Here is a 24,259-nt window from a genome sequence, read left to right on the forward strand (position 1 = left end):
CCTTTCCAGCACGGAACATCATCCTCTGAACTCTTCCCTGACTACACAGGGCCAGGATCCTGCCGCATCTCATCTTCGCTCCTATTTACCACAAATTAATTAACTCAGGTTATGAGCACGCAGTTTCTTTGTAGTGTCGACAAACTGTAAAGCTATTTTACACCTTTTGACAGTTTATTAGCACTTTAGAGTTGAGGTAATGAGATCCCTTTATACCACAAAAGGGATTTACAAGAACTGCAGGGCTCAGAAACACAATCTACTTACCGTGACTATACGAGTTATACTGCAGATAATCTGTCAATCTGTTGCAGCTACATTGTAAATCTTTAGTGTAAATGAGAGTAAGATCTTTCAGTTCCCATGAACAAAGTGAAAAGAAGCAAGCAGTTTACATTCTCCCCAAAATGAAGACAGTTTTTGCAAGAGACGGAGTTAAAATGTAATGCAATGGATTTTAGCTATGATTAAAAAAAAAAAAAAAAACAACAAACAAACAAAACAAACAAACAAAAAAACACAACAGAACAAAAGAGTAAAAAACAAAACAAAACAGTAAAAAACAAAACAAAACACAAAATCAAAACATCACTATATAGTCTCCAATAATAAAACACAACACAATTTACTGCAGCATTTCAGGTGTCACACTGCCAAAGGAATCCAGCTTCTTCTCCAGTTTCATAACCCCTTATTATTCTCTTTTTCATATCCAAATCACACTACCTATTCAAACTTAGCTTGGCCGTTCCCAAAATTTCCAGTGCCACAGCCATTAGAAATGGGAGCTTCAGAAAAGACTATAGACAGATCTATAGATAGATATAGATATAGATATAGATATAGATATAGATATAGATATAGATATAGATATAGATATAGATATAGATATAGATATAGATATAGATATAGATAGATGATACAGACATAGACATAGATACAGGTAGATATAGGACAGAGATTTTTGCTGCTGCTGTTCACTTAACAAAATGAACAGACAAAAATGAGAGCTGCTTCTCCCCATTTTCACATGTGTTTAAAAACACCTATCTGAACCACGAGCCCTCAGCCCTCTGGACTTCAATATTTTCAGCTTGTTTTTATTCTCTGTTAATTCCGGTCCTAGGTATATTCCCTAAGCATTTGCACGATGTTTCTAGCTTGTTTTGCAATGAGAGGAGTCAGGTTTGGGGTTGGTTTGTTTGGTTTGTTTTTCATGTTACACATCATAGAAAGTCAAGGATGTCTTTGCTCTGAAAGTGAGAGATGTCTCTCCATCCCCATGCAGCCCTGCAGGACAAACTGGTGTTACCCCAAGGTAAAATGGGAGGTCATTTCTAATTTAAAACTGTTCATTAACCCTTGGGACACCCAGGAGCTCATCAGCTTCTTGACTGCTGTAGAGACAAGATGTAGCAGCCTCAGTGCTGGGCGTTGTATTTTAGATGGGATTTACCCATTGTGTGGGACCAAACCTGACATCAGGCACGAGCTTTATGTGAGCAATGGGGAGATGGAGATGGGAAATGTGGAGCTACTTGGTCCTTTCATGTAGGCGCTTTTGCACAAAGCCGCCATGTGTCATCTTCATTGTGGCGTTAACGTCTGCTTGGATCTGGGCAGAGGTTCTTTGTGGAGAGGCTCTGATGCTGCATATCACTGGAGCAGGGAATTTGGGATCATAGAACAGCCTGGGTGGGAAGGGACCTTCAAATCTCATCCAGTGCCACCCCTGCCATGAGCAGGGACATCTTCACCAGCTCAGGTTGCTCAGAGCCCTGTCCAGCCTGGCCTGGGATATCTCCAGGGATGGTTCATCCACCACCTCTCTGGCCAACCTGGGACAGGCTCTCAACACCCTCAGTGTCAAAAATTTCTTTCTCTTTTCTAGCCTGGATCTCCCCTCTTTTAGCTTAAAACCATCACCTCTTGCCTCATTAGTTTTTAACGTTCTTGGTGCCCCACTCATCCAAGGCCCAATGCAGACACAACTTCAGCATCTCTCTGTCTTCTCCTTCCTTCTCTTGTAAAATACGGATGATTCTTCCCCATAAAACAAGGTTCTGGAGGATGAAATCAGAGCCTGCAGCTTGACCATCTAAATTCAAATGAGGCTAAGCCTTCATCATCTTCCATAGAACAAAAATTCCTCCCCAAAAAATTACTTTTTGGAACAACTACATTTTTTTTCCTCTATATTAATACTAATGTCACTTTGGGGGTTCAGGCATTTTGATTTCTATTCTGTAAAAATGTGGCCTTTCACTAGTGTTGAAATGTTGATATGAAACAGATGTAATATTAAAAGTAATAATATGAAAGTCTAGATGAAAGCAAAATGATAGCATTAAACACCTTTTCCTTCTCCCAGTGGAGGATAAAACAAAACAAAACAAACTGACATTATCTGAATGAGAGGACAAATTGAATCATTTTGATTTTCTCCAGTAGGAAATATCCTTGAATGTGACCTAGTCCCGTTGAATATTTCACTTTCATGAAAATACAGTTTTTACCTTAAAGCAGTTCCACTTACATATTTTTGAACAGCACCCTCAAGAGGGCAGCAGGTATCTGACTGAAGATGGGAAGGGCTGTGTGACTAAACAGGTCTAAGGAAACTCTCATTGTTGATCTTTCCTGTTCCATTACACTGCGGAAAAAGTACCATCCCTATGTGCTGCCCCAAAAATGAAAAACATTTCCAAACATTTCACAAAATTCCAGAATGTCAAGGATTGGAAGGGACCCCGAAAGATCATGAGTCCAATCCCCTCACCAGAGCAGGAACATCCAGATGAGGTTACACAGGAAGGTGTCCAGGCGGGTTTTGAATGTCTGCAGAGAAGGAGACTCCACAACCTCCCTGGGCAGCCTGGTCCAGGCTCTGGCACCCTCACTGGGAAGAAGTTGCTTCTCAAATTTAAGTGGAACCTCCTGTGTTCCAGTTTGTACCCATTACCCCTTGTTCTATCACTGGTTGTCACCGAGAAGAGCCTGGCTCCATCCTCGTGACACTCACCCTTTCTGTATTGATAACCATGAATGAGGTCACCCCTCAGTCTCCTCCAAGCTCAAGAGCCCCAGCTTCCTCAGCCTTTCCTCACACAGGAGATGCTCCACTCCCTTCAGCATCTTTGTTGCCCTGCGCTGGACTCTCTCCAGCAGTTCCCTGTCCTTCTGGAACTGAGGGGCCCAGAACTGGACACAATATTCCAAGTGAGGTCTCACCAGGGCAGAGTAGAGGGGCAGGAGAACCTCTCTGACCTACTGGCCACCCCCCTTTTAATCCACCCCAGGATGCCATTGGCCTTCCTGGCCACAAGGGCCCAGTGCTGGCTCATGCTCATCCTGCTGTCCACCAGGACCCCCAGGTCCCTTTCCCCTACACTGCTCTCTAATAGGTCATTCCCCAACTTATACTGGAACCTGGGGTTGTTCCTGCCCAGATTCAAGACTCTTCACTTTCCCTTGTTATATTTCATTAAATTTTTCCCTGCCCAACTCTCCAGCCTATCCAGGTCTCTGGATGGCAGCACAGCCTCTGGCATGTCAGCCACTCCTCCCAGCTTAGTGTCATCAGCAAACTTGCTGACAGTCACTCTATTCCCTCATCCAAATCATTGATGCATATATTGAATAATACCGGCCCCAGCACTGACCCTTGAACACTCCACTAGACCCAGGCCTCCAGCTGGACTCTGCCCCATTGACCACGACTCTCTGGCTTCTTCCCTTCAGCCAGTTCACAGTCCACCTCACTACCCAGTCATCCAGACCATACTCCCTCAGTTTAGCTATGAGGTTGCTGTGGGAGACTGTGTCAAATGCTTTAACCAGAGGTTACCCTGTCATTCTGTTAAGTCACATCAGTCCAGAAAGGAAGCAGAAAGATTTTCCCAGCTCCTTCACTGTCTTTGTGTAAATCAGTGAGCCTGACACCAAAACCATGCTCCACTCCTGAAAATAGCTCACAACCAAAGCTGCCAAGCAGGAAAACCCCTTTAAACACAGATCAGGGACATACTGATTCAAACGCAGAAGCCAACTGTTCACATTTTGCATTATTTCCAGTTAATCTCCCATGCTGTCATTAAATGAGATGGGGAATGTCTGCCCGTGGGAGCAGGTACACAGGGTGGCACGACCATTTAAATGCTAAGATCAGTTTGCTACATCCCCAGCATGAGATGAAAGACAATTAGACCCATTGGAAAATTGAAAATGAGCCCAAATAGAGTGTCCCTGCCTGGCTCAGCCTGCAGCCCTGCCAAAACCCAGACCTGGCAGTACAAGTTTTTCAGCTTACCAAACTTTGCAGGCTTTCTCCCATCTAGGGTGGAAATTCACCCTGATTTTAATGTTAGTTGGTTCTCTTCCTCTAGCCATTCTCCAGGTGTAGTTGGGGCAAGAATTGGAAGACGTTTCAATTTTATATTCAAAGGTTTAAAAGAGGTGACTATTTATTTCATCCAGCAACAAACATCCACATTTGTGGTAATCCACAGACCTCATCCCTGTCAAGAAACACAAGCTGATAGAGTATAGCTAATAGAGTATAGATATAGATAAACTATACTCTATATTCTATTCTATTATATATGTATTAGCACCCATCTCTCAGTCCCCTTTACATCACGTCTTCCTCATCAAGATCAGCACCAAAATACAGAGCAACTGATTAAAGTTTATACTAAAGATAATCAATGCATTTCTGTCAGGAAGAAGGACAAGCTATAAAAGATGCAGCAACTTTCCCTGAACTCAACTCTCTATTTTTGTTTTATTTTTTTTTTTCTCCCATTCGCTAGGTCTTTAAAATCTGATGGTCATCTTATATTTGTAAATAAGAAAGTGAAGGATCAAGTCATTGTACATTAGTGACTGCATGGGAAGTGCCTAAGTGCAGTTTCTTATCTCCCGTGAACGCAGGGGGATTCAAGACAGCTTAACCTTCTGTTCAAGAGCCATCTGCTTTAATACATCATGTTAAAGGCAAGGTCTTGAAAGGAAAAATGTTGTCACAGAAGGCAAAAATCTTCCTGCAAACATCACACAGAATAAATAGCATCTAAGGGAAAGTAACCTATGGACATGACTTCAAAAAGGAAAAAGGGATCTGAACTCATGGTGTAACAGGGGTGTGCAAATCAATGGTTTCCATCAGTGGAAAATAACATATATGCAATGGATGAACATTTCAGTAAGGTAAAAAAGCACATCTTATCTCCAGCAGATCTCAGCACCCTATCTTGAATCCCCTTGCTACAGATTTTTTTCTTTTTCTTTTTTTTCCCCTGGGAAGATTTTATTTTTAATGTGTGAGTAGAGCAGAACAAATTCCCTCATGCTGTCTATGATCTCTTAATCTCAAACTCAGCACAGATACATAACACTGCTTAATGGAAGAAAAGCAAGAAGCATTTGATTAGAAGTTTGATGTCTTGAGGAATACACAGGCGCTGTAGAGCACAGTGCACAGCTCACAAACATTTTGTTTTTCACTGTTAAAAGTGACTAAAATAAATAATCGGTTTAACTGAAAATACTTTTTTTCCCTCTAACCCTGAAAATTTATAAGATTGTTTTGGTTACAGGGAAGTCTGGGACAGAAGTGCAGAATTGTCTCTATAATGTTATTTTCCACAGCCAGCATCCATTGCAAGTGCAAGGGACACTCTTTGCAGCATGACTCTCCATGACTTTGGAGGACTGAAATTACCACTGACATTTCCATTTTGATTAAGCTTATTATAAATAGGTATGATATTAAACAAAAACTCTCTGCTTTTTCTTTACTGCAGAGATTTCACAAAATGAATGTAGCATGGTATTAAATCTGAAGTGTAGCATCGTCCATCTAGTTGGAGAGGTATATATTACTAGTGAAAATGCAAGGAACAGGCTCATACATTTGTGCCCTGTATCGTCATAGTGTTACTACTCATGAAGTTTCTGCTAAATACACAGCAAAATTGCTGTATCTAGCGGAGTGCCTCAAGGGTCAGTACTGGGGCCTGTATTATTCAATATGTTCATCAATGATTTGGATGAGGGAATAGAGTGTACTATCAGCAAGTTTGCTGATGATACCAAGCTGGAAGGAGTGGCTGACACACCAGAAGGCTGTGCTGCCATCCGGAGACTTGGACAGGCTGGAGAGTTGGGTGGGGAAATATTTAATGATATATAACAAGGGAAAGTGTAGAGTCTTGAATCTGGGCAGGAACAACCCCAGGTTCCAGTATAAGTTGGGGAAAGAACTATTACAGAGCAGCATAGGGGAAAGGGACCTGGGTGTCCTGGGGACAGCAGGATGACCATGAGCCAGCACTGGGCCCTTGTGGCCACAAAGGCCAATGGTACCTGGGGTGGATTAGAAGAGGTGTGGTCAGTAGGTCAGAGAGGTTCTCCTGCCCCTCTACTCTGCCCTGGGGAGACCACACTTGGAATATTGTGTCCAGTTCTGGGCCCCTCAGTTCTAGAAGGACAGGGAACTGCTGGAGAGAGTCCAGCGCAGGGCAACAAAGATGCTGAAGGGAGTGGAGCATCTCCCGTGTGAGGAAAGGCTGAGGGAGCTGGGGCTCTTGAGCTTGGAGGAGACTGAGGGGTGACCTCATTCATGGTTATCAATACAGAAAGGGTGAGTGTCAGGAGGATGGATTCAGGCTCTTCTCGGTGACAACCAGTGATAGAACAAGGGGTAATGGGTACAAACTGGAACACAGGAGGTTCCACTTAAATTTGAGAAGCAACTTCTTCCCAGTGAGGGTGGCAGAGCCTGGCCCAGGCTGCCCAGGGAGGTTGTGGAGTCTCCTTCTCTGCAGACATTCAAAACCCGCCTGGACACCTTCCTGTGTAACCTCATCTGGGTGTTCCTGCTCTGGCGGGGGGATTGCACTGGATGAGCTTTCGAGGTCCCTTCCAACCCCTGACATTCTGGGATTCTGTGTGACTTTATTTACAAAGAGGCACAGTCTCCTTTGAGGGGACACGACGGACACCTCATCTACACAGGATTGTGAAAAATGGAACAGAATGGAAAAGGCCTTTAAATTTTTTTTCCATCCATGGTAATAAGAGTGTTGGGACCACAAATCAGGCTGTCACAAAGATAGGGTAGGTGTCCTCAACTACTGATTCAGCATCTCCACTTGGGTCGCACCTGCACCTGGTCCCTGTCCCCCGCTCAGCATCTGCTGATGTCTCTGGTCCAGCTTCTCTGGGAAGGACAAAGGCGCAAGAACAGCCAAGGCCACCACACTAAACTTCCCTCCTGAAGCTTGTCAGGAGAGTTTCTGAGGGAATAAAGTGCGAACGGAGCTGGAGACAGTGATAAATTTCCCTTCTGAACAATCAATAAAATTCTCTCAGCCCTGCTCAGGCCCCTACTGTGGATGCAAGGGCCGTAATTACATTGTCAAAAAGTCGAGTTGCCCCAGTCGACTGAAACTCCCTTTCAAACTGATGTGTGATTGACGGGCAGTTGATGGGTGGCAAGTTCTGATTGGCAGGGGAGTTGGGTAAAGCCAAAGGCAACAGTGAAATTTCCCATCCTGCTACAACCAGCGGAGCAAAGGACTGACACTCACACGGGAATTGTAGGAAACCCTTAGTCATATTAACATATCAAAGTGAGGAGCTGACAGCGCTTACTAAACAAGCTGAACTCAACCGTGGCTGCAGAGCATCCCTCAGACTTCCCAGTCTGAAAGAGTAAAAGACGTTAAAATGCGCCCGGTCCTGTCTTCACCAAGACAGCTAAGAATTTGGAAGCCTGCTTATTTAATGATTTTTATCTGAAATAACATATATAGATGTAGATACATATGTATCTCACAAACATATATTGTTGAGCGTATCAGCCTCTTTCATATATATGAAAGAGGCTGTCACGCTCAACAATTTGTTCTATACCACAGACCACACTGGTGTTAAATTGGAGACAGAACAGCATGTTTCTGTTTCTTGTAAGCAATATGAATCCAGCAAAAGAACACACTTCTTTTGGTCTTGTTTTCTAGTGGGCTTCTACTGCTTCAATGCTAAATTGTGGATTACATGGTTTGAATGAATCTTAATTGCAGCCATGCACTGGGACTGTACATAGTGCAAAGCTCAGAAGTTACTTCATAGCTAGTCTGCATTTCTTGTATAAGAAATTGATAAGAATTCTTGAATAAGAATTTATAAGAAATTGAAACAATGAGATGTTTCCACTAACAAGCTAAGCCAGCTCTGACTCCATCTATCTCCATCTAAGTAATGCTTGGGTTGCTAACACAGACCTCATCTTGGTTTCCTCAGGAATGAAGAATCACTGAGAGTTATGGAGTAAAACATGTAAAATATCAGTGAGAAATGCCTCGAGGGTACCAATATAGACACCTGGGTTTACTTCTCTCCATCATATTGCCAAGATAACACTACAAGAAGTACTTCTGCCCTGTTCGCCTCTGTAATATCATGAGTTGTCTGTGAGGACGGAGACCACAAGCCAGTGGTGAAGTGGGAAGTAGCACAGGGGACAGAGCTACATGAAGATATTATTGGCTTTACCCACATTGCTAGAGAACAAAACATGAAGAAGACAAGGCTCTTGCTACAAAGCACTGAAAATTTAAGGACAAAATCTTGACTTTCTCACAGGGATCAAACAGAGAATGGAAAAATACTTTGAAGAAGCAGGAGAAGACACAGAAAGTGAAACAGAAAAAGCTGTTACCAGGCAAATTCAAATCAGGCATTTTAATACTCTTCTTAAAAAAAAAAAAAAAAAAAAAAAAAAACATGGATGATTAACCAAATTAATCCCCTGGAACAAGCTCCTATAGAAAATGCTGGCTCCCATGTCCTCAAAGACCAAGCCTTTCTGGAAGGCACGTTTTAATCTTATAGGAGTTACTGAACTCAAGGCGGGGATAACTGTGTGAAACTCAATGGCCAGTAATGGACAGTCATTTCAGCCCCAATGATCTAACAGCAGTCCCTCACCGAGCCCCTCTAGGAAATGGGATAGAAACACTCTGCCTTTCTGCAAAGCCAGTTTACTGAAATTACTAAAGCCGTTTGCAAGGAGGATACAAACACTGATCAATATGAAGGTTGACACACAAGAACATAAGAGGGGGAGATGAGGCATTTAGATGAGTTGGATTTTTTTTTTTCTCCTCTATGACACATACCATCTTCAAAAACAGTCCATTAATTAAGAGCTTGACATACGTGCATTGCACTAATATTCATGCCAAGTTTGGACCTGAATTCCATATCAAATCTGCTGCACCGAGAAATGGTCATTTTATATCTGTGTTTAATAGCCTTCCAAATAAAGCTGTGTCTCTAAATTCTCCTACCCCACAATGTCTGCAGACCTCTAACCATCTTCTGTCCTTTAGTTCTCCTGACTCTTCCACTTGGTAGGAACATAAAGCTCAGTTCCTGTAGGGCTCCACTTCAGAGAAAAGCCATAGAATCATAGAATGTCTTGAGTTGGAAGGGACCCACAAGGACCATGGAGTTCAACTCCTGTCCCTGCACAGGACAACCCCACAGTTCACACCGTGTGTCTGAGGACATTGTCCAGTCTCTTCTTGAACACTGTCAGGCTTGAGGCCATGACACCTCCCTGGGGAGCCTGTTCCAGTGTCCAGCATCCTCTGGGTGAAGAACCTTTTCCTTATGTCTAGCCTAAACCTCCCCTGGCAGGTCCAGTGGTTAGAGCAGAAGATCAGGAATCTAGGACTGAAATTCTTGGTATTACCACAGTTTTTCTGCATAACCCTGGGCTTGTCATTTATGACAGCAACCTGTGCTGAGCAGGTGAGGCTGTGTGACCCACCAGGAAAACAGAGAGATGTCAGCTGTGCTCCAAACTCTGAAGACAGACTGATGACATTGGGATGACAGCACAGCATGGAGAGATGGAAAACACACTGTCAAGAGGACTTTGCTACTGCTTTGAGGAGTATCATCCAGCTGGCATAGGTTACTAACTGTAGCATGCCTCACCATGGGACCTACCTGGAAGATCATCATCTCTTGGAAAGCCCAAGATCCATGTTCTCTTTAGGGAGGAAACTCCCCATTTGTTGTGCAGAGACATGAGGGGAGAAGGACACCCCGTTCCAGGAGCAGAGCAAGCACACATGGTTCAAAACAGCCATCTGAAGTCCAGCTTCCCTCAGTTCCAGAAGGACAGGGAACTGCTGGAAAGAGTCCAGTGCAGCCACAAAGATGCTGAAGGGAGTGGAGCATCTCCCGTGTGAGGAAAAGCTGAGGGAGCTGGGGCTCTGGAGCTTAGAGAAGAGGAGACTGAGGGATGACCTCATTCACGGTGATCAATATGGAAAGGGTGAGTGTCATGAGGATGGAGCCAGGCTCTTCTCAGTGACAAGCAATGGTAGTACAAGGGGCAATGAGTATAAACTGGAACACAAGAGGTTCCATTTAAATATGAGAAGAAACTCCTTCTCAGTGAGGGTGCCAGAGCCTGGAACAGGCTGCCCAGGGGGGTTGTGGAGGCTCCTTCTCTGCAGACATTCAAACCCGCCTGGACACCTTTCTGTGTAACCTCATCTGGGTGTTCCTGCTCCGGCGGGGGGATTGCACTGGATGAACTTTCAAGGTCCCTTCCAATCCCTGACACTCTGTGATTCCGTGATTCCAAGGGACAGGGACATTAATTTGTGGACAGATACATACAAATTGAAACATCTTCTAGGCACGTAAATGACTGTCAGGGTTTCATAACTACTTGATACCCTCTGTCTTCTTGGGGTCCTGATTTTCAAAATTACTCAACTCCCAATACAAGAATAGAGATAAAGCAAAACATTCCTCCAAAAATTTTTCTTTGTTTTGTTTTCTATTATTCATTTGTCCTTTGCTTTTGAAGAGAAGAAAAAATGTACTTACCATGAATGGAAAGGGTTCCATTCCTCACTGCCAGGAACTTGACCCCGTATGGAAACAACGGTGGAGAATTGAGGCTTCCATAGAGATAGATGTGTGCTTTGTGACGGAAAGGGGCCTTGGGGGATCCCACCTGGAGCTCTCCTCCATCAGATATCAGAATGTAATGAGCATGCAGTTCTACAGGTCCTGGACCAATGAACAGGAGTTTGCCACCTGAAGAAAACAGAAGAGCAAAAAGCAGCTGTAGGTCTAATAAACAGTCATTATCTCACAGTGAAAAGAGCTGTAAGAGGTGGGTCAATAAAGGTTTTTGCAATAAAATTATGAGATGAAAGGTAAAACAATAGTGCTTTCTTTCCCTGTACCCTTATGAATTTATCAGCTCTTTACAGACCATACTAATTCCATCCGCTTTTCAATTCTACACAGGCTCTTTTTCTAGACTTGGTCAAGTCCATTTAGCCTGGGCAGACATCTAAGTCTCTCCAATTCCAGTGCAGGGGGGGTTATGCTTGAGAAATCCCCATCTTAACCTACCCACTCTCCAAATGTTAAAAAGGGATATTACTACTAAATTTGTGTGTTACTTTTCAGATTACAAACTACTTGTGACAAGGAGAGGGGAAAACAGCTTTGGAACATAAGAACTGGCAACTCTTTTAGATTAGTGGTTGATTTAATTCTGCATACTCTTCCAACTGCTGTTCAAAACCAGATGCTTCCAAATACAGTGTAAAAAGCTTTTCCCTGTTAGCTGGATGTGACATGATCTTCTCATCCCAAGAAAGCCTCATCTTAATCCCTAATTGGAGGTTTGCTTCATCTCAAAGCATCAAGTTTCATCTCCTTGCCAACATTTTCCTTTTACCATCTATTAGCATAACTGGATAAATTCTGCCAATAATATAGACCTGATCCCTTAAATCTTTCTAAAATAAGCCTCGACGACTTCTTGAAGCAATGAACTCTGTGGTTTAAGCACACAGTGCATGGAAAAGTATTTCTACCCCTTGGTTTCAACATAGTTCTGTCAAATGCCTCCTTTGTTCTTGCGTTGTGTGAGCTGGCAATGCCAGTCTATCATCTCAGGGTGGTTTATTCTTTTATCTCCTTCTATATTTTCTCTCCTGCAAAGGACACAGTCACTATCTTTATAATGCATTTGGACAGAATGGACTCTCAGACACCTAATCTTTCTGCACATGGGACATGTCTTCCTCGGATCTGATCTCCTTACAAAGGGTCTATCACCCTCCCAACATTTCCCTGTTTGTTAATTAGCTAATAACCATGTCACATCACACCATAGCCAGCTTTCCACTGGTCTTAGCAGTTTTTAATAGTAAACTCTATGCCTACCAAAAAATTTGGCTTTCCTTCCCACACGATGCTACCAATCCTTAGCACAAAGCATAAGGGAGATCAGACCTCTGCTTTAATTTTGGTATTAAGACCAAAAAAAAAGAGGAAAGACTTTTCAATGTAGAAATCAGATTGTAAACTTTCAATTATTGCCTTCCTGTTTTCAGGTCTTGTGGTTCTCAGTGGTAAGGGAGATACACAACATTTGGACACTTTTTCAACCCAGTTGCGTCCATTCCTGCCACACGTTGCTTATCCTGATCTCCTTATTTATTCTTGCATTGAAGGAGTTTCCTATTTCATTGATCTCTTAGTCTTCTAGAAAAGTCTTATAACTTATTCACAGCTCTAATTACTTAGTCTTATAACAAAACTAGTGTTTGCATAAGCACTCTCCATTGAATATTTTATTTGCAGATTTCAGTAGGTTCCAGATAAGTTTTTACAGAATATGCATAATAGACAAATCTCACATTTTCTTGCTTATAACCACAGAGAACCACGGGATTGCTCCCACCAACACCAACTCCCCTATGTATAAATTGTCTCTTTCCCTAGACGTACTTTTCTACATACAAATATATTTCTGTTAAGCTTCTTATATAGTGTTTTTACAAATTATACTAAGTACACTGTAATAAAAAAGCACAAACTTCAGCTTGTTTCATGCAAAACAACACAAAATATCTGACTGTTATTCTGAGATACATCTGAGAGTTCTAGAAAAATGAAATGTTCTTACTACAAAATGTTCTATGTTGAAATTGGGATTATGCTTGAAATGGTATTCATTTGCAGACTGAAAGGACCATTAGATCATATCATCTGTGTACATCATTCTATTGAAAAACTGAAGGAAGTCAAGTCGTCTGGGTTTGACTGCTGCATACCCTCCAGAAAGGCAGACAATCAATTAAGTGACTTGGGAATACCACTCTACCTTTTTCTATGATCATCTTTTCCAACAGTTAATCTCTCTTACTCTTCACAATTTCTGCTTTATTTCCATGCTTAATTTGTCAAGGATGAGCTTTCAGGCAGTGGTTTTCTTTGTACTCTCCTGCATTGAACTGCAGAGAGGTGTAGAAAACAGCATTTTCTGTAAAGGTGTTTACAATAAAATCAAATTTCAACCCTTATTCAGACCAGTTGATGAAGTTTTTAAGAATCTCCCTGCAGGGAATGGTCTCTAATTCATGAAACAACGGATCGTCTCCTACAGCCTCTCCTTCTGAAATTGGAAAGCAAGACCTCCTAATCCTTTCACTCCTTTATTGTTCTTGATGCTGCCCATAGAGACAAAACTAGTTTATCTTCACATTCTGCCTCTTGTTTTTCGCAGTAAAAAAAAACATACTACCTCCTTTTGCCTCTTCATTACATTGGGAGATTGGGTGGGTATCCTTGGGCCACGTTGACTTCTGATCCTTTTCACAATCATGGCTTTATCTAACAAAGTCCTTTATTGTGTTATTGCAGCTTTCATTTCTAATTGCTCCAGCTCTCTTGTGAAAAACTGCATTTGGTTTCAATGGCATTCCCAAAATATGATCTTTGATGGTTCTCTGTGTACTTTCAGATCATCAGTGATGTGCCGTGGTATTCAAATAGGCACAAAAATGGTTTCCCACTAACATTTTACTTTTTGAGGTTATGCATTGTATGTCTGCTAGCTGCCGTGAGATCTTGGCAGGTGATCCTCAGTCATCATGCTATCACATGTTTTACAGAATTAACTTCATCAAACATACTTGCTGGTTTCTTAGAAAATAAACTAAAGTTTGCTGTGTTTTTTTCCGTTAAAAAAATCTACCCTGTCATTCAGGAACTCCTGTGGCTAGTAATTTATGGAGTCAAATAGCATTTAACTTCATACAGTTATTTCTTTTGACCTGTGTTTGATATCAGATTAAGCAGCTGATACTTTTTCCTTTATCTTCCTGGATCCTGACTCAAGATCAGAACTTCTACATCCCTTTGTAACTTCCCATGTACTTGGATGTCTCTACCAGCAGTTTTAAAACTCCTGAATGAAACTGGACCTGTTTAAGAATGTGTATTCCTGAAACATATTATTTAATCTCTTCATTATGTTGACATTCTTGGTAATAAACAGACGGCTGGTCCATCTTCCTCTTATGATATAATTTACCATTCTGTTCCTCCCCATACTGAACAGAAATATTTATTAAATACATTGACCTTATAGCAGCAATGTTAATAATTTTATCACTGCAGTCTAGAAATGGAACTATAAATCACTACAATTTATTTTATTCTTAACATACGAAAGACATCTTTCCCAAGGTCTTTATTGACTTTGTATGTTCTGTTCCTAATGAAATATGGTAATTTCTGTTTTCACTTCTCATACAATTTTTAATGAGTATTCTAATTGCTGCCATGCTGTACCAATGAACCAGTAAGGCAGGTAGCCAAAATTGTCCTATCTTTTGATTGTAAAATCATAGTCTTGCCTCAAATCACCTTCTCAAAATCTTTCCCAAGTTTCAACCATATTTAGTCCATCCAAAATTGTCAAGCTGTCTACAAAGCAAATTAGATCAAAAGCCTTCTATCACTTCCCTGTGGGACAACAGGGATCGGGGGATGTAAGACTCTCAAATCCTGTTTTGTTTGCAGCCATTCCAATGCATCTCAAGGCAGCCACAGGAAGACATCTGTTTGTCTTCAGAGCCATGATTTGCTATCAGTATTAAAATCACTTGCTTTTCTGGAAAACTATAATAGCAGGGAGTGAGAAGACAGTTTGCACTTTACATGGAGTCCCTCTTCCAACAAAAAAAACAGAGGCGGCTTTCTCAGCAAGAGCTAATGCTTTTGAGATGGTTGTTAACACCAGTTCTGCACTGCCTCTTGTGTGCTTTTCCACATAAGGTGGCTTTAGCATGTCAAGAGTAGCTCAACATCACATAGCCCCTAAAAATCACTGTGTACCTCCTTACCTATGACCAGTGCTCCATCTCCCTTTTGTGTCCTTTCTTATTTTTAAAATCCCCTATTTTTCATTAATAGTGTAAGAGAATCCCAGCCTGGTTGTGGTTGAAGGGACCTCTGGAGATCATCCAGTCCAACCCAGCTGCTCACACAGGGTCACCAGAGCAGATCACACAGGTCGGTCCAGGCGGGTTTGAATGTCTCAGAGAAGGAGACTCCACACCCACTCTGGACAGCCTGAGCCAGGCTCTGGCACCTCCCAGCAAACAAGTTTCTCCTCATATTCAGATGGACCCTCCTGTGTTTCAGTCTGTACCCATTGCCCCTCATCCTGTCATTGGGCACCACTGAAAAGACTCTGGTCCATCCTCTTGACACCCACCTTGAGATAGTTATCAGCATTGATAAGATCCCCTCTTAGCCTTCTCCAGGCTGAACAGACCCAGCTCTCTCAGCCTTTCCTTTTAAGAAAGGTGTTCACAGTATCACAGTATGTTTGGGATTGGAAGGGACCTCAAAAGATCATCTAGTCCAATCCCCCTGCTGGAGCAGGGACGCCTAGGTGAGGTCGCACAGGAACATGTCCAGGCGGGTTTTGAATGTCTCCAGAGAAGGAGACTCCACAACCTCCCTGGGCAGCCTGGTCCAGGCTCTGGCACCCTCACTGAGAAGAAGTTTCTTCTCAAATTTAAGTGGAACCTCTCGTATTCCAGCTTGATCCCATTACCCCTTGTCCTATCATTGTTTGCCACCGAGAAGAACCTGGCTCCATCCTCGTGGCACTCACCCTTTATATATTTATAAACATTAATAAGGTCCCCCCTTAGTCTCCTCTTCTCCAAACTAAAGAGACCCAGCTCCCTCAGCCTTTCCTCATAAGGGAGATGCTCCACTCCCTTCAGCATCTTTGTTGCCCTATGCTGGACCCTCTGCAGCAGTTCCCTGTCCTTCTTGAACTGAGGGGCCCAGAACTGAACACAGTATTCTAGATGGGGTCTCACCAGGGCGGAGTAGAGGGGAAGGAGGACCTCTCTCGATCTACTAACCACCCCCCTTCTAATACACCCCAGGATGCCATTGGCCTTCCTGGCCACAAGGGCACAGTGCTGGCTCATGGTCATCCTGTTGTCCACCAGGACCCCCAGGTCCGTTTCCCCTACACTGCTCTCTAATATGTAATTTCCCAACCTATACTGGAACCTGGGGTTGTTCCTGCCCAGATGCAGGAATCTACACTTGCCCTTGTTAAATTTCATCAGGTTATTCCCCGCCCAACTCTCCAGCCTGTCCAGATCCCGCTGGATGGCAGCACAGCCTTCTGGCGTGTCAGCCACTCCTCCCAGCTTAGTGTCATCAGCAAACTTGCTAATAGTACACTCTATTCCCTTGTCCAAATCGTTAATGAATATATTGAATAATATTGCCCCAGTAGTGACCCCTGAGGCACTCCACTTCACTTGACTGATCAGCTGGGCATGGTGTTGTGTGCCTGCTGTCCCAGCTGTGTAGGGAGGCAGAGTCTGTCGGATCGCTTGAGCCCAGGGTTCGAGTCCTGCAGAGCGGCACTGAGGCTGCTGGAGCTGTGTCTGGTGTTGAAACCCTGGAGGGGTGGGGCCGGGGGCACCGGTGTAGTAATAGTGTTGCAAACCCCACATCATCTTTTTAGCCTGCCACTGCACTCCCTCCAGTAATTCCTTGTCCTTGTAATAGGCTAACTGCATGTCAATTGTCCTGAATGACTTTTTCCACTGTTGATTCAAATATTTTTCATACCTTTCATGGATTTCTGGGTGTCTGACAAGCTTAGATTATGGTGACTGCTCTGCACTGTGCACAAGCCCAAGCATAAGTCCCAATGTGTTTCAGCAGAATCAGGCACGCAGTCACTAACTGTGCCATGCTTGGCCTGCAGGTTTGACCATCGTGGGCTAAATCCTACATAGAATCAAGGTTTCTACCCCTAGGTGAAGATTTTTATATGTAAGGATAATAATAATTGAACTTCAAGTTTTAGTTGTTACTCTGTGCAACCCAAAACCACTTTGCAATGGTGCAAAGATTTGCAAGATCAAGACAACAAGAAGTCACTTCCTGTATGTGATACTTTGTCTTTCCCTTAGAAGCAGACCCAACATGTAATAACAGAAAACAGATATATCAGCTAAACTTGCAGTCACACCGTAACATCATTGTCTTTGGGAGAAAAGAAACACTAAAAAGAAAAGTTCAGTTGCTGAAGATAAAAAAAAGCAGGATCACAGAAAATAAAATAAAGCATTAGCAGGGATTCATTTAAGCAATTGCCAAGTCTAAGGATAAAACAAACTCTAGCCAATTTTGCAAATACTTATGTCAAAAAATTGCATAGTGTGCTTCTAACCCTCAGCTCTCAGTATCTCTGTGTTTTTCATTGAGTCAGAATAAATACACAGCTCCTGCTTTACAAGATTGTCTTCCCCTTTTTTTAAAAGAAAATAAAAGTTATGCTCCCTTCTTTTATTGCACTTGACCTCTTCTCTGAAAGCAGAATGCAAGAATATTGCTCAACTGAGCCTTTGGCTGTGACCCTCAAATTGTTTGTTATGGCTGCACAGGAAAGCAAAGTCCTACATATGACCTTGAGGGTGATTTTATAAAAATCAATCAACTACTGTTATGATGGCCTCCCCACCAAGCAAAATAAATACAATTAAACCCGTAATCACTTCTGTACAGTAATGTGCAAATTCAATGGGTCTCTTTAGGTGGAGTGAGGGAGAGGGGGGAGAAATATGTTGAGGCTATTTGATACTTTATGAGAACATCAGAAGCACCATTCTTCTCAATTAACCCAGCAATTAGCCTCCACCTCTGCCCAGAAAAGAAATATTTCTTTATCTGTCTTTACAAAAAAAAAAAAAAGGAAACAAAAGAGAGAAAAACTAAACTGAAGGCAACTCCTCCTGTCCCACAGGACGGGAGAAACAAACCAAATAAGAGAAAAAAGAAGAGGGAATATTAAGGGGAAAAAACCCTGATAATAATGTGGGGGTTGTAATCTGCTACATGAATAATCACAGCACCATCATGCCGGTGGCACAACTGGTTTTAGGAAAACAACTATAACCTCTGAAGTCACAGAATCACAGAATGTCAGGGGTTGGAAGGGACCTCAAAAGCTCATCCAGTCCAATCCCCCCATGGAGCAGGAACACCCAGATGAGGTTACACAGGAAGGTGTCCAGGCAGGTTGGAATGTCTGCAGAGAAGGAGACTCCACAACCTCCCTGGGCAGCCTGTTCCAGGCTCTGTCATCCTCACGGGGAAGAAGTTTCTTACTTTCAACTTATCCTTGGTGCCATCTCAAGGCATATCAAGGATAAGAGGGTCATTAGGGGCAGTCAAAATGGCTTCACCAAGGGGAAGTCATGCTTGACCAGCCTCATCGCCTTTTATGAGGACATAACGAGGTGGATGGATGATGGTAGAGTGGTGGATGTGGTCTACCTTGACTTCAGTAAGGCATTTGACACAGTCTCCCACAGCATCCTCACACCTAAACTGAGGGAGTGCGGTCTGGACGATCGGGTAGTGAGGTGGACTGGGAACTGGCTGAAGGAGAGAAGCTAGAGAGTTGTGGTCAATGGGGCAGAGTCCAGTTGGAGGCCTGGCAGTTGGAGGCAGTACCTCAAGGGTCTGTACTGGGGCCGGTATTATTCAATATATTCACCAATGATTTGGATGAGAGAACAGAGTGTACTATCAGCAGGTTTGCTGATGACACCAAGCTGGGAGGAGTGGCTGACACTGGAAGCTGTGCTGCCATCCAGAGACCTGGACAGGCTGGAAAGTTGAGTAGGGAAAAATTTAATGAAATATAACAATTGAAGATTTATCAAGTGAAGATTTATCAAGACTGTCCAGAACCTTTCTTGTAGTTTGCTTGTATTTGCTGCATTCAGATTTACATAAACAAGCAGAATTAAATCTGGTGATAGTTACTTTTATCCTGGCTCTCTTGTGAGATGCTCGTTAGAACAAAAAAAAACTCTATTTCTCAGGACAGTCTTGTATTGTCAGTGAATGCAAAGTGTGGCCTCAAAAGATGGTAATAAAAAAACCCTCCACATAAAAGCTTCACATTGGAATGAGGACTTTGCTTCCCTCTCAGTTTGGGAAATCCCTAGAGCACCCTAAATCACAAACTAAATAAGAAATATCAACATCTCTTTTATGCATTATGAGAACAACTATGTTAGAAGGATTATTTTTTTTAATGAAGTTTTTGAGAAGGGCTATAAACTATTCCGTCTGAAAGCATGAATCCTCATGACAGGCAAGGAGAAACTTAACCCAGCAACTCTCACAATCCTCTATCTTTTGTTATTAGGGTTTTTTGTGTGGGGGTTTTTTTTTTGTGTGTGTGGGGGGTTTTTTTTGTTTGTTTTTCACAAGTACGTGTTGCAGCCTCTTTGCATAGTAAATGTTCTGGATACCTGGGCTGTGGCATTGACTGGGTCATTCCACAAGCCCTGACAAAGTGTTAATAAATTGTTTTCCAGTTCCTTTCCTATTGAGTGCACCCCCCACCATCTTCCACCCCTCAGTCTCCTCCTCTCCAAGCTCAAGAGCCCCAGCTCCCTCAGCCTTTCCTCATATGGGAGTTGTTCCACTCCCTTCAGCATCTTGGTGGCTGCGCTGGACTCTCTCCAGCAGTTCCCTGTCCTTCTGGAACTGAGGAGCCACAACTGGACACAATATTCCAGATGTGGTCTCACCAGGGCAGAGTAGAGGGCCAGGAGAATCTCTCTGACCTACTGACCACCCCCCTTCTAATCCACCCCAGGTACCATTGGCCTTCCTGGCCACAAAGGCACAATGCTGGCTCATGGTTATCCTGCTGTCCCCAGGACCCCCAGGTCCCTTTCCCCTACACTGCTCTCTTACAGATTGTTCCCCAACTTATACTGGAACCTGGGGTTGTTCCTGCCCAGATGCAATACTCTACACTTTCCCAGTTATTAGTAATGTATCAATAGAATTGTCTTATGTATCACCACTGCATCGCACCCTTTCAATTAAGAGAAAACCTCATCTCTGTAAAAAAGGATTTGCTGATTGAGAGGTCATCTCCTCAGCCAAACTGCCCTCTCCCATGGACGCGCAAGGAAGATCTGCTTTGGTTTGTTGTGGCCACCCTGCAACCATGGATAACAAATCTTCCCACAGTTTTCAGCCTGCTCTTACCCGTTCCTCTCACTTGGTGTTCCACATGACAAAGCTACAGGATCCCCCATGAGACAGGGTAGAGATATATTCCTGGCAAGCATCCCCGAGTGGCAAACAAATCAAAATAAAACAAAGATCCTCCTGTGTACAGGAAGAGGAATAGATTCTGTGAGCCTTAAATAAGAAAAATTGATTATTTCGTGGACCTGTCTCTTGCACTCTGTTGACATGGTCACATGGCTTTTAGAGGAGTCATACAAGTTGATTGATGAGGGAGGTGATTCTGCCCCTCGGCTCCACTCAGGTGAGACCCCCCTGCAGTGCTGGTCCAGCTCTGGGGTCCTCAGCATGGGACACACATGGACCTGCTGGAGAGGGGCCAGAGGAGCCCCAGAAATGATCCAAGGCTGGAACAGCTCTGCTGGGAGGACAGGCTGAGAGAGTTGGGGTGTTCAGCTGGAGAAGAAAAGCTCTGGGGAGACCTTACTGCGGTCTTTCTGGACTTAAAATGAACCAATAAGAAAGATGGGGACAGACTTCTGAGCAGGGCCTGTTGTAATAGGACAAGGGGTGATGGTTTTAAACTAAAGGAGGAGGGATTCAGGCCACACATGAGGAAGAAATTTTTGACACCGAGGGTGGTGAAAGCCTGGTCTAGGTTGGCCAGAGAGGTGGTGGATGAACCATCCCTGGAGACATCCCAGGCCAGGCTGGACGAGGCTCTGAGAAACCTGAGCTGGGTGAAGATGTCCCTGCTCATGGCAGGGGTGGCACTGGATGAGCTTTGAAGGTCCGTTCCCACCCAAACTATTCTATGATTCTATGAACCATAAGAAGAGTGTTGGTCTTTTTCCCAAGTAGCAAGTGACAGGACAAGAGGAAATGACCTCAAGTTACTCCAGAGAAGGTTTGGATTGGATACTAGGAAAATATTCTTCACCAAAAGGGCTGTCGGGCATTTGAACAGGCTGCCCAGGTCGGTGGTGGAGTCACCATCCCTGGAGGGGTTTAAAAGTCATTTAGACAAGGTTCTTAGAGACATGGTTTCGTGCTAGAGTTAGGCTATGGCTGGACTTGATGACCCTGAGGGTCTCTTCCAAACAAAATGATTCTGTGACTCTAAGACCTGTACCTCAGTTTCCAACCTGCACAGGTCACAATGTCTGTGTTTCTGTACTACAAAAAAGTGCATGAGGACTGATCCACCAGCAGTAGGAAGCTGCTACTGTAATGAGGACCTGACTAGTGTCCAGGACAGGTGGAGACAGACTCAGCAGATCTTTCTATCCCATGGTTAGAGGCAGCATCTGCTTCCCTCAAAGAAAAACATCCCCTCCTTCCATGCCTCAGGTTTCAACCTGGTCTCTGCTGGAACTGAGTGTGGTTCCTCAGCCAGGATTAACTTCCACTGATCTCCTCATCCTGCAATGACCCAGAGGAGTCTCAAGAGCTACTGAAGTTGTGGAAATTCAATTTTATTGGCAAGCGAGAGCCCTGGGAATCTAATGTGCATGCTGCACAACAGGATGAGAAAGAGAAACCTGCTGCCCATGCCCAAATATGAACCGGGGTTAGAAGCTGGGAGAACAAATGAAAAAAACATCAAATTCCTACAGATTTGGGACCTTAAAACCCTTTTTCCAGGAATGGCCACCTCTGTGAATTGCACCCTACTGAATAACACTGAATTCCTGCCAAAAAAACTATACTAACAAATAAAAGAACTTATGCCATTCATTTTTTTCCCCAAGAAAACAGACGGGACTTTAAGAGTCTGAGATTTTAATTACTGCGGACTTGGTACACCTCACTGTAACAGCACAGGAAAATACCACACCACAACAGTGAGAAATAGGGCTGACTTTTCTTCCTTTTAAATCTCAATTAAAAAATACATTGGATGAAATTTCCCATTAGCTGATACTATTTGTACATACCATGTTCTTTCTTTAATTAAAAAACATGCTTATTGCAATACTGCCAGAATCGCTTTTACGGTATTTTAATTGTAATGTCTCTGCCTGATTAAAAAAAGAAAATATGAACTAGAAACTGCCTGCAAAAACTATCACAATGCAGATCCCAAATTGTTTGAGCAAAATGGTATAGAAAACATTGCAACACAAGCGGTTTCCACCCATACTTACTGACAAGGGATTTTAAACCCAGTTTAAGGACTGGTTGATGCCATAGACAAGATAACAGAGGGAAAAGCTTTTTCCTTTTTTTGGGGGAATTCAAACCCAGTCTTTATCAGCAGTGGCTGGAGCACTAGTTATTTGACAGCTACTTAGGTAGGTGTATCAGCTAATATTTGATGCTCTTTGCTAAAAGCATCAAAGCCTTGGAAAAAAGTCAAGCAAAATCAATATTTGGATTTCACTCATCCCCAGATCCACTTATAGGATCCATTCTAGCCACAGCCTGATCTGAGCATGGATTACAAGAGAGATGCAAAATATTGATGGATAAGCATTGCTCTTTGGACATAGGTTCAAAAATCAGGTAATAACTGACAATGTCATGTGTATCTTTGGGGATTATCAGTTCTCTCTTTTTATATTTTTCCCTTGATATCTCACAGTTTGAAAATAAATTTTTTAAAAATAAATTAATACATTTAAAACCACTCCTGTTAACTGTGGTATTTTTGGAGAATGGGTGCACAGTTTTTAGAGGCGTATGAAGTGGATCAGATCTTTTCAAAGCCTCGGCCTGGAGTCTGACCACAGATGCTGTTTTCAGCAGGAATGCTAAGATACAGCAATGCCCACAAGGGAGAGAAAGACAACTGATATTGCGACTTTTCTGGAATAGAATCCAAAGCAATCTTCTCCCTTATGCCTGCAAGGATCGCCATCTCAAAGTTGCCATTGCAAAGGCAACTGGGGGTCTTCAACCCCACCAGTGGATACTGGCAGTGTCACCCCAAAATTCATCCCCACGGTACTCCTGAAACACCAGGCAGCTTGTTTGGTCTCCAGACCTCCCTGGAGCACTATAAATTCAGACAAAAGCAATAGCGCATGTCTGAGACATCAAACCATCAAACACACAGGAGTTACACCAATGCAAGCTCCGCACAAAGGAAATTTCCATGTGTCCTGGGTTATCATAAATATTTCCATACTTGTGATGGCGGGTTTCCAAATTAACTGCAATCTGCTGAATTTACAGAGTTATCTACAATCTGTCTACCTTGTATCTCTTCCCCAATCAGTATTGTCTGAGCAGTTTCACAGTCTGGTTATTAAACTTTCCACTACCAATAACCACGTGTTCAAGCTCCACTTGTTGAGGGGGAGGCAGAAGCTGCTGAGTCCCCATGGCAATGAGCAGGACCCAGCTGCCTAATCCTATTGCTTTGACCTCCAGATCTTCTGTTCAGTCTGGTCACTACCAGAACCACGATACGTTAATACAGCCAAAGCAGGGTCATGTTAAGGCTGCACGTGTAGCTGACATCCTTGTTACAATATTCTTTAAACAATTTCCAGAGTGTTAAAATCATCATAAGGAGACACCACAGGGGAAGTATTCAAAAAACTCATCCCCAAAAAAAAAAAGGAATTTCAAGAGGAAATGGGCCTGTAAGAGTGTTGGGCTTGCTGGATACAGCCAGAAAATGGTCAGTACAGTGTCTTCACAGAGGAATGGACTCAGTAGCATTAGAGCTTTTTTTTCATCCATAAATCTGTTATATTTTCAGCTGGTGAGTACACGGAGAGCCTGATGCTGACTCCTGAAAGCCAAAGGGAGCAGAACTAGAATTTAATCATGTTCTCCAGCTCCAACAAAGAAAAACTCTCCAGCT

At 43.1% G+C, this 24,259-nt stretch overlaps 1 protein-coding gene across 1 annotated transcript in view; it reads right to left on the reverse strand.

The window, feature by feature from the left end:
- The window catches only part of PKHD1 (PKHD1 ciliary IPT domain containing fibrocystin/polyductin), a gene marked incomplete at both ends in the record, with an annotated part of 268,094 nt that overhangs the window by 157,555 nt on the left and 86,280 nt on the right, over window positions 1–24,259 (reverse strand). The window contains one exon of the mRNA XM_082047184.1: window positions 10,918–11,130. Within this exon, the coding sequence (XP_081903310.1) occupies window positions 10,918–11,130 (213 nt within the window). The remainder of the gene's footprint in view (window positions 1–10,917; window positions 11,131–24,259) is intronic.

The sequence above is a fragment of the Streptopelia decaocto genome (genome assembly GCF_964273445.1).
Source record: "Streptopelia decaocto genome assembly, chromosome: 3".
Lineage (NCBI taxonomy): Eukaryota > Metazoa > Chordata > Aves > Columbiformes > Columbidae > Streptopelia > Streptopelia decaocto.